Source organism: Toxotes jaculatrix, chromosome 6, assembly GCF_017976425.1.
Source record: "Toxotes jaculatrix isolate fToxJac2 chromosome 6, fToxJac2.pri, whole genome shotgun sequence".
NCBI classification, from domain to species: Eukaryota; Metazoa; Chordata; class Actinopteri; family Toxotidae; genus Toxotes; species Toxotes jaculatrix.
The window spans coordinates 10,706,759-10,717,930 of NC_054399.1; the positions used below are offsets into that span (position 1 = coordinate 10,706,759).

Here is an 11,172-nt window from a genome sequence, read left to right on the forward strand (position 1 = left end):
CTTCATAAATACCTTTATTGCACATTAAAAACTGTAGAGAGAGAGAAAGACATATATACATATACACATATACACATATACACATATACACATACATATATTTATATATATATACACATACATAAGTGCATGACATTGGGCTGTGTTTGAGGGTAAACAAAAATACAAGAAGAAAACTTAAGCAGCGAACAAACTGGCACACATGATCATTTCCCCTTTACTGAATTTTGAAGGGCTTTATTTATGTATTTATTTATTTTATTTATGTATTTAGCTACTAAGATTACTTCTCGTGCTCTCACTCAGCCCAGCCCCGCCCCTTGTCCAAATATGGTAACTTCTGGCTCCAAAAAAAAAAGAAAAAAGATGGCGACGGTCAAATTGCCTCGAGGCTTCAAAACCGCAGTTCAAATACCAATTCCTAACGTCAGAGTGGGTTGCCGCTTGTCGGAGGGTCGTTGCGTCATATTGCTGCGACGGTGAGTCGGCTTCAAACATGGCTTCCAGATTAGAAATCAATTTCGTCAGACTGCTATCTCGCTGTGAATCTATCGCCTCGGAGAAACGAGGAGCGACAGAGTGGAGGTTAGAGAAGGTAAAAGCAACATAAACACGGAGGAAATCTAACCGCCGGGAGCTGTTTGTTCCTTCTTAAGCTAAAGTTAGCATGACTGTCGCTGTTGTTGTTAGTCGCAGCTGCTTGTTAGCCACGTCGTCACTCGATGAAAAGAAAACAGGAACAGAATCATGTTTCACAGTTAAAAAAACATTTAAATATTGTGCATTGACTTTTAGGTTGTGTGCTAATCTTGTTCAGTTAGTTTTGTGTGCGAGTGACAGAGTAACGTCGTGCTGCCCGTTAGCAAAAATCATTAATGGTTGATCTGAGCTACAGACAGCGACGTTTAAAATTACCGTCCACATATTCACACGTAAACACACACACCGTCACATTAAAATCTGTACTGCACTGGGGACACACTGATTCAAGTAAAGAGAAAACACTTTTATTGCAAACACTTTTATTTTGTTGACAGTGCTAGTAAATATTCAGTTTTCTTTCATCTATGACAAAGGAAAACATCGGATCCTGATGTTTCAGAACCTGAAACCAGCAAATGTTTGGCATTTTTGCCTTAATAAACACAAAAAGACTAAAACACTTATTGAATAGTTGTTGATTAAGTTACTGTGTGAATCTTTAAGGAAAGCTTGTACTAAACGACTACTCCTTGCAGCTCTGTATACATTACTTTTTCTAAACGACGAATATTCGACTGATTAACTGGCAGCTGAGTGTGCAGACTTGCCTCTTTCATCATCATTATGAGTCAGCTTACAGTTTCGTCTAGTTTGCCAGTATTAGTTAAATGTGAAATGCCACTGATGTTCATTACAAACACCTGCTTAATTCCCTGGTAAAACACTGTCAGTTATGAGGTGGCAAATTATTGTGTGGTGGATTACAGACAGGACTAACATCTAGATGTATTTCTTTTTTTTAATATACCAAAGAGTGTGTTTAGATTTTCAGTGCTGCTTTAGTCTTGTTTCATTTAAGACTGACAGCACTAAGGCACAGTAGAGCTCAAGTTCATGTCTGTTTCAAACTTTCAACATATTAAAAAAAAAAAAAAGTGAACAATTACTGTTTCTGTTTTATCTCCTCTAGTATGTTGGTGCCCTAGAGGAGATGCTGGTGGCTCTGAGGAAAAGCCCAAGGTATCACCACAATGTCACGTCTTAATATATTTATATTTATATTTATATTTATTTTTATTATTGCTAATTGGTAATACACATAAGTCCCTGCTGTCAAATGTTTACTGTGACCTTGAGTCACATATGGAAAGGCTACTAAAGATTTTCATCACTTGCAAACCACAAAACTTCTGATGCATGCAAATCTTTTTCCATTGTTTTTTTTTTTAACAAACAGTGCTTCTGTTACGCCCTTGTTTTATTCATGACCTCTCAATGAGTTTGTAAAGAAGTGTAAAAATAGTTATTCAATAACGTATTATGTCTTTGTCCAGCAAACCCACAGCAGAGGTCCTGGCAGAATACACGAGAAAAGTAGATTTTCTGAAAGGACTCCTGGAGGCAGAGAAACTGGTCAGTGGCAGTATTTCACAGATTTATTGCCTATAAGAATGTTTCCCCTTTTCCACATTATGTACTGGATGTGTTAGCATTTCTTAATATTTCTAGGAGTGATATAATCAGTAGTTTGTTGTCATTCTTTATGTTTAATCTTAAATTCAGACAAACATTTAAAGACCAATTCTATTTATTTATTTATTTATTTGTTCTCCTCCACAGTCTTCACCAACAGAAAAAGCTTTAGCTAATCAGTTCCTCGCCCCCGGGCGAACGCCCACAATAGCCAACGAGAGGATGCCTGCCACTAAAACTGTCCACATGCAGACAAAGGCCCGGTGTACAGGAGAGATGCGGAACGAGCTGCTCGGCACGGTAGGATTTCTTTCTGTAACAGTAAAGTCACCATGAAGACATTTTTATTCATACTTAGCTACAAAAGCTGTGCTCTCCTTATTAAAACACCTTGAGGTTTGGTAGAAAAACTGGATTCAGAAATTGATTTGAATTCCCTACATCACTCACCTTCTGTTTAACTCACAAATGTTCCTCTTTCATGTCATCACAGGTTTTATCAGGCAAAGGTAAGAATTATTTTGCAAGTCAACAGGATTTTGGATTCAGTATCTCTTCTGAGGAATGGTAGCTAGCAATTTTTAGCAAACTGGAATTCTGGAGATGTATTTTGTGAGAGTTAAATCTCTTTAACTCTTTCCTCTCTGTAGGCACATCAGAGACAGACTTGCGAAACAGAAGGTAAATTTTAAAATATTATTTTGTCTCAGTAAGTACTAATGATGGATATAACCTTATTTACTAAATTGTCAGTGTGTAACATCCACTGATTTCCTCCTCAAAATGTCGAGGTTCATTCACAGCTCTGTTTAATTTGTGTCTTACAGAACTTGAGTCAGGACACTGTGCCGCTACTTACTGTTAAATCCTTTTAAAAATTGTTGCTCTAAATGATTTTATCACTGCACTCTTCACTGTTAATAATACCTTCTCAATGCGCACAGAGGTTTCCCTCTGGATGAACGTCAGTCTGCTGCAGAGCTGGATGCTGTCCTGCAGCATCACCACAACCTGCAGGAGAAGCTGGCAGAGGACATGCTCAACCTGGCCCGAAATCTGAAGAACAACACTATGGCAGCACAGAATATCATCAGGCAGGACAACCAGGTAACTGGATGAACACTTCCAAGTGTCACAACAATCACCATACTATGCACTTCAATTATATATTATATATTTACCTGCCAAAATAAGGACTAAACAAACATTTCTAAAGTAACACATCACTAAATTTCAGACTTGTTTATGGGAATAAGCTCAGTATTCAACTGATGGCTAATCGTGTGTGTGTTAGTCATGGAGGACACAATTCAAGAAAAGGCAAAAACAATAATGTTCAAGATCATGTGTTAAAAGGAAGCAGGTGCCTGTTAATGATCAAGGCAAGATGAGGCAGATGCATGTGACTAGATGATGGATCGATGTTGCAGTTTTTTTTTTTTAAAGAGACGGATTTCAAACACAACTGGGAAAGCTTTTATTGAACATAAAATAAGCAAACTCAGGGTTTGTCGATTATTCTGTAATGTTATGTGTTTTTGGTTTGTTGCCCAGGTTTTTGTCAGACCCATTAAACAGATTGAGAAATGTTTTTATATTTCACATCTTCCACATTTTCTCTGGGGTTTGGTCTCTGGTATATGTTTATGTTTATATTCCTGTTCCCTCAAAACATTTTCTCCTCCTGATACCACACATCTCAGCTGATTCTGTCCACAAGTGGGCAGTATAAGATAAGTAATGCTCACAACCAGCCTGTGAATCCATTATGTGCAGAAGAGCTGATCTGTGAGTTATTATTCCTTTCACTAAACTGGATTGTAGGTCTGACTGATATAAATTTATCTTGACATTTCCCAGACTCTGAATCAGTCCATGCGCCAGGCAGACCTGAACTTTGAGAAGCTGAAGACGGAGTCTGAGCGATTGGAGCAGCACACCAAGAAATCCGTGAACTGGCTCCTGTGGCTGATGCTCATCCTGGTCTCTTTCGCCTTTATCAGTATGATCCTCTTCATCAGACTCTTCCCCAGACTCAGATGATGACTGTGCGCAGTCCTGAACTCTTAGCCCTACATCCTCTCCTGTGTTTACAAGAGCAGTAGCCACATAGGCCTCCATAGATCTACACATCATGTCTGTATGTGTGATACAGATCAGTAGCGGTCAGAACCAAAACACCTCAGTCTGACGGACTGAAAAGTTTGCACTTTTGAAACTGAAATTCTTCCTCTAAACAGGCTGATGAAAGATAGATAAAAATGCAGAAGGTGGTTTGAAGCATCAGTATTCATGTTTTTTTTTTGTTTTTTTTTAAACAGGACAGAACATGAATCAAGGTTAAAGAGCTACCTGCAGAGCCTTTTTTGGGAGCAGTAACATACACTAGTCTTAACAGCCAGACAGCAGGGACTGAGCCTTAATTATTTTAATCCCCTATCAGGTAGGCTGCTAGCCATTCAGTACACGTATGCACTTTCTCACTTTGTGGGACTCAAGTCAAAGTCATGTTTTGTAGAACATTATTCTCCACCATGCATATAATCAAAGAGAGCTCATGAACCGTCCACCATCTGCTTCACGTTGCACTGGAAATCAACAATTTTAGTACTGTTTCAGTTACCTGAAAACTGAGTCCAAAACAGTCTGACTTATAAATAAGTGTGGGTGTGCTAAAGCCTAAAATGATTTGGTAACACTTTACTTTAACCCCCCTCTTTAGTATTTATAAGCACCACATAAATGTTTAATAAATGGTTTATAACACACTATAAGTGCAGACATTATTATTATTAATGTACAGTATTTGTCAACAATAATAACTTCTCATATGAAGATTACAGAGTATACATCGGTCTCCAGTTCTGTGTGACCACAGCAGGACTTTAAAACACATTAATCAAATCTTTATACATTATCAACTACATTATAGTGTGTTATAAACCATTTATGACATGTTCATATAATGCATATGAGTGTTAAATGGTGGTGGTTAAAGTGAAGCGTTACCAGTTGTTTCCCTTAAATAAAATATTATTACAATTTACAAAACAAATATCACATAAAACTTTTATTTTTCAACTGCTGGCAAAAGTTTTGGAAGCGTTCATCGTCGAGAGGTTTAGACCTTTGCGCTGTTAGATTTAATTCATTTCATCGCTCCGCATATTTCCAACATCGTCAGTCCTGTCCATTATTGAAGAGTCTGTGAGGTTTGGTGGATGGTTCCATACATGTACGTCAGGTGATGATATCCGTTGTAGTGGTGACTGCTGAGGCTGCTGATGTTGATGAAGTAAGATTTTGTCCTCATTAAATGACTGTAACCCCGTGTTCCAACCCCTTATAAACATTGTTTGTGTGTTCATAGGATCACAACAAAGTAAACTGATTCCAGCAAAAATCTAAATAATTCCGCCTCCTTTGATTGAATAATAAATGTGAGTACTGTAGGGGATCTTTGGGAGTTGTTCATGACACCCTCTGTCTTTGTCGAAATAAGTGATGATGCAGTGACTTCATGCGGCCAGTGTGTGTCAGTCGTGCTCCTACAATATGAGCACGCAATGACCTCCATGACCCTGATGGCCTGATCACGCCGTGAATCCTAAATTAACCCCACTACTCATTTAGAAGTGATCTGAGGATTGAAGTATGGCTAAATAAAGGCAGTTGGCCACAAAAAAAGCACACGGTGACCATATGTGACTCTGTGGGTTTTTCAGCTTTTGTTCCTCCTTAATTTGAGCCCGATAGCAGTAAGGTATCTGGTTTAAGACTGTATGTTTCACACATTCAAATACCCAGAAGAAACTTCTCACAGGTTAACATTCCTCCCATGTTGTTAGCCTAACTGTCATATGAGGCCTGTGGAGCTGACTGGCTTGCCCAGGCTTGCAGCTCTGCCCCCTGGCCCTTCCTCTCTCTCCCGTCTCCCTGCCCCGCCTCATGGCTGGCTGGCTGGCTGGGCCGGGGCCTGGCCCTGGCCCGCCGTGTATTTTAGGATCCCTGGGGGGTATTTTGCCTGCTGGAATGCCGAGGTATGCAGGCCACCATGAGACCAAATGAGGTTGTGTCACTGCGGAGGATCGTCATCCCTCAGTTTAATCACAGCTGTTTGCGCCTTCATTCTCAGGCCTTTACTAATGCTCCGGCTGTGTGATTGGCTTTTGAACTGAAACTGCAGTACATGACTTCATCAGTGGTGCGGTTTCTTGTGTTCATTATGGTTGTATTATCCCGTTACCTGAAAGAGATTGTTAACCATTTATGTTTTAGTTTTAGAGTCTGGGATGTGTAAAGTAAAAAACTTCTCTGTGAAGCTCATTAACAGCCTTTTTATCCTCTGACCCTGTAAACTGGGTTGCCAGTTTGTGGTGAATCCCTTTGACTGGTTGGACTGGTTATTAGCACTCACCACCTGGAAATGTGCTGCTGACCAAAATCCATTTATTAAACTGCCTATTTAATGGCTCATTAGAGAGTGAATATGAGTAAGTAAAACGTTTTTGGGGCTTTTTATGCCTTTGTTATATAGATAGTAGAGAGAAATCGGGGATGACAGTAAAGTTTCCCCCAGTCAGACGTGAACTGGAAGCTTTGTGATTCATGGTTGGCACCACTGCAAGTATTTATGAATGGATTATCAGCATTTATAACTGCACCAAATAGAAAGGATGAACACCAGCCATGTACACATAGATAATTACACACACACACACACACATGCGTGTGTATATTTGAGCTGGTTCTTACGTGTGTGAGTTGTAGTATGCTTTTAATTGGTTTGATCCAGCAGAGAACAGAGGAACAAATTGTTAAGCATGAGAGAACTTCCATCCCCTCTCAGTTCAGCGTTGCGCCTGTTAAACACCCCAACACTCCAGTCTTTTTAATTTAGTTTTTGGCTGCAGCTACGTGGAGGATTTGGGTTGCCTACAGAGATGAAGGAGATTTTTCTTTCATTCTCTTTTCTCTTTTTTTCCATCTACTTCCTTGAGGGAGCAAAAGGGTAAAGAGGGCTTTTCTTTTTTCTTTTTTCCTTCCTGCCATAGTTTTGAATGTGCTGTAATGTTAATGACCTAATGGGAGTGTAAAAGGCTGCACTTATTATGCTTATAATGTGAGTCACTATCTTACACATGCATACTCCAATTCATGGAAAAAGGTTCTATAAAACTGGCTCTGGCCTCACAGTCACAGAGGCATGCTCTGCAACTACATTTTACAGCCAAATCTCCATGAGTCCGTAAACTCCTTGAATTTTTTTTTTTTTTTTTTAAGTAATTGGTTGCTTTTATGGTTTAATTTCCCGGTTGTTAGCTCTTAGTTTCCAGTTTTTCTTAGGTCAGACATGAAAATCCTGTCTACATCTTGGTCAAGGTTAACACTGAAAACACCAGGTTTTCACTGTTATCCCAGACAAAAACATTTATTATCGTCATCAATATGTTAGAAGGCTGTCAATAATCCAAACCAATTTAAATGACATTTATTCACATTGCAGTTTCTCTTTTTTTTTTTTTTGCTGGCCTCTGGAGTCTGTGTCTCCTGACAAGAGCTGCACCACCACTGATCTCATTCTCCTGATCTGTCTCGCCTACACAGGTGTTGTGGAAGTTTCTCTGTTTTCTTTTTGCCGTTACTGTTTCCCTCGACAGGACCCACCTCCCCCAGTGTGTGTGTGTGAGAGAGAGAGAGGGAGAGAGAGACTGAGTGTTTCTGTATCTCTCTCGGTCTGTGTGGCTGTGTTGTGTCTGTGGCTCTTCCTGAGTCTTAACACCCTAATGAGGGTTCCTCTTCAAGCTCACACACACACACACACACACACACACACACACACACACATGTACAGGTACAGCTGTGTTGTGGCAGCTCTCTGACTGGTGGGTTCAAGTAGCTGAAGCATGTAGGAGGACCACTTTCTCCTCTCTCACAGTGTGTGTGACAGCTGAGGATTAATTTGAGAGAATCATATTATCCACAAAAAGTACATCACAGATAAACCAAGCAGACATAACAGTACACCCTTAGCTGTGTGTGTGGTATGTGTTTGTACATGCCTGTGTGTTTTCTTCTGTGCATGCATGTGAGTTTGTTGCCCCGCAAAGACCTGAGCAACATGTAATTCCCTGCAGCACCCTATTGCCCCCCCTGTCCCTCTGTGTTCCCAGCCAAGTGTCAACATGCGGGTTAATGCGCTGAACCTTCCAGCCTATTTGTCAGGCAGCGCAGCAGTGAGAGAGTCCCCCAGTGGAAGTAACCTGCTGGTTTCTGTTCAGCCTTTGATGTTTCGAGTCCAGGTAGTGCTGCTGCTGAGAGGCTTAATTTCTTGGTTCTTTTGCTTCTTCACCTTTTAGTAACTCAGGCTCTCCCAGCAGGCAGGACTGAAGGCCACGGCTGTTGCTGGTACTAAAGGAAGCTTTGTGGCTCGATGCTGGGAAGACAAGTTTGTCTGCCTCTTATCTGGCCATAAAAAGCACTTAAAGGAATAGTTTGACACTCTGGGAAATGTGCTTGTTGGCTTTCCTGCCAAGAGTCAGAATATTGAAACCCTCACGTCTGTATGGTAACTGTGTGGCAACAGCCAGCAGCCTGTTCACTTAGGTTGGTGCAGAGACTGAAAACAGGGGAAAACATCAAACCTGGCTCAACAAAATCCAGCTACCAACACCTCCAAGACTCACAAATAAACAAGTTTTCAAAACATTGACTGAAGCTCCTGTACCTACATGGTTTTATGCAGTGCTGCATAAAACACATGCACATGCACATGATTACTGGATAAGCGGTTAAAGATGGATGGATGCATGTGATTGGCTGATTGTATAATTGCATGAACAAGCAGGTGTACAGGTGTTCCTAACAAAGTTCTCGGTGAGTGCATATTAGATTATTAGACGGTTAATACTGCTGCGATACTGTTATAGTTGGTCCAGGTGTAACTAGTTTTACAGTTCACAAGATAAATTTGAGGGGTTGAGGGGTTGAATGATGGGATAGGAAGAAATAAATCAAAGTTCTGTTAGATAAATTTTTTCTTCATTTTTGGGGCTTTTCCTTTGCTTTTTGTGAAGCTTAAAGCAGCATGAAGTGGACATACTCAAGTACAAGCACTTCAAAATTGTACTTCAGTTCCTATCCACTGCTGGCTGCCTGTAGCTTCAGACTGAAGGGACAGATATGAAAGTTGTACCAATCTTTTCATCTAACTCTCAGAAAGAAAGCAAATACACATAGTTCTCAAAATGTCGAACTAATCCTTTAAATTTGTGCTTTAATACTAGAATTGGAACTGGGGTATGAAGTCGCAGGTGGCTTGGGTGTGACACTTGTTTTTCTCTTAGCAGACTGAGCCTTGGGCTGGGAATCACAGCTCAGACAGGGAGGAGGCCTTGAGGGTAAAAACTGTCAAGGACGCGAAGGTTCTGTAGACAGTATGAAGCAGGAGCAGGGCCCGGCAGCTGAGGCTCTGGGCTCTGCCTGAGGCCTGAGCCAAGACTGGGATGTGTCCTTGGGGGGTGAGGGATGGGAGGTGGAGACGGGTGGGGGTACATCCCAGGAACAATATGCTGTTTAACAAAAGTGATATGTGGGAACCAGGTTCACCTCTCCTGGCCCCCTCAACATTTTCCCCCTGGAGGCCCCAAGCTGCCATCAGCAGGTGGAGGGTCCCTCCTGGAACAAGGGAGGCTCCTCAGGGTAGTAGATTAGAGTTGTGCATGCATGTGTGTGTTGGGAGTGTATGCATAACATCTCTCCTTTTTTGCTTTCATCTACCAGATTCTCTTTCTCTAGTTTTCTGGATCCATGTTTTTATTAAAGATGAAAATGACCGAAATACTGAAACTGATATTGACCAGCTTTTTGAGTTCGACATGAAAATAACCAGATTCTTTAAGGTGTGTGTGTGTGTGTAATGTCGATAAAAGGTCTGAGTCCTTGGCTGAGCTTTTATTTGTGAGGATTTTTGAGACCAAGGTCTCTTTCAAGGGTAGCTTCAACGTCATTCGTCACATGTTTTGTCCTCTGAGTTATGTCAAGGCCAAGCAGATGGTCTGCGATTAACTGCAAAACACAAAAGTGCTACATTTTTGGAAAAATTCTTCTTTGTGGTTTTCAGTAACATGTTACTCTCTCAGTGCAGCTTCTGAGAAAAAATGTTATGATTTCAACAATAGGGATTCCTCTGTTCTTGAAATTTTTCAGTTAGAAAGGACCATATTTTGTAAATTTTACATTATTCTGTCACATTTTCAGTTTTCGGTGTGCACACTAACACTGCTTCGACAGTGTTCTCCTCTTCCAAGCCATCGTGTTCACAAGATATTCCAGATCAATACTGATGCTGCTTGTTTGGTTGTCAGACCAAACCCAGCTCTTTGTTCTTCACCATCGATTCTTTTCTTTCTGTGTTTTTCTTGTTAAATAACAGGATGTCTCCGAGTTGAAGATGTGAAAAGATCGTGTTTAAAACTGTGAGCATCTTCAGTGATTTAAAAAAAAACAAAAACAATAAAAAAAACAGGTCTTCTCTGCTCGTGAGCTACTGGAAACCAGTAAGACAAAATTTGACGAGGTGGAAAATGAGGTGGATAAATATAAAATTTTTCATTGTCTTCTAGATTTTCTTTTGCTAACTCCTCTTCTGCCACTCTTGAATCTTTTCATTCTCTGTCCTGTGATGTCCGGCTTGGGTTCAGCACAACTCTGTGATTGACCCCGGTGAGTTAAAGCCCTGATCTCCCTCTTGTCTGAGGGCCAGGCAGGTGATAGAGCAGTGGAGGAACACTGGCAAGGCCATTTATCAGACTTCAAATACAGCAACAGTCCCGGTGAAATCCAAACACAGGAAATCCATACGACTGAACATGAAAGAAGACACAAGACTGAGGAGCAAAGCTGCTCATGTCCCATGTCCTTTACTCATACTTGTAAGGCACGTGTCTCATGGCAGTATTGGGTAACAAGGAGCAGAAATGTACATATGTCCCTTTT

At 40.7% G+C, this 11,172-nt stretch overlaps 1 protein-coding gene across 2 annotated transcripts; it reads left to right on the forward strand.

Moving 5' to 3' along the window:
- Positions 1–483: 483 nt before the first annotated feature.
- use1 (unconventional SNARE in the ER 1 homolog (S. cerevisiae)) lies at positions 484–5,580 on the forward strand. 2 transcript variants are annotated; one of them, XM_041041257.1, is made up of 8 exons: positions 484–595; positions 1,673–1,722; positions 2,037–2,115; positions 2,323–2,475; positions 2,669–2,684; positions 2,826–2,856; positions 3,120–3,282; positions 4,036–5,580. In XM_041041257.1, the coding sequence occupies exons 1-8, from the start codon at positions 497–499 to the stop codon at positions 4,216–4,218; spliced, it is 774 nt and encodes a 257-aa protein (XP_040897191.1). In that variant the 5' UTR covers positions 484–496; the 3' UTR covers positions 4,219–5,580. The 2 variants fall into 2 exon arrangements, with proteins under 2 accessions (XP_040897191.1, XP_040897192.1); XM_041041258.1 differs by having other exon boundaries at positions 506–585.
- Positions 5,581–11,172: the final 5,592 nt, after the last annotated feature.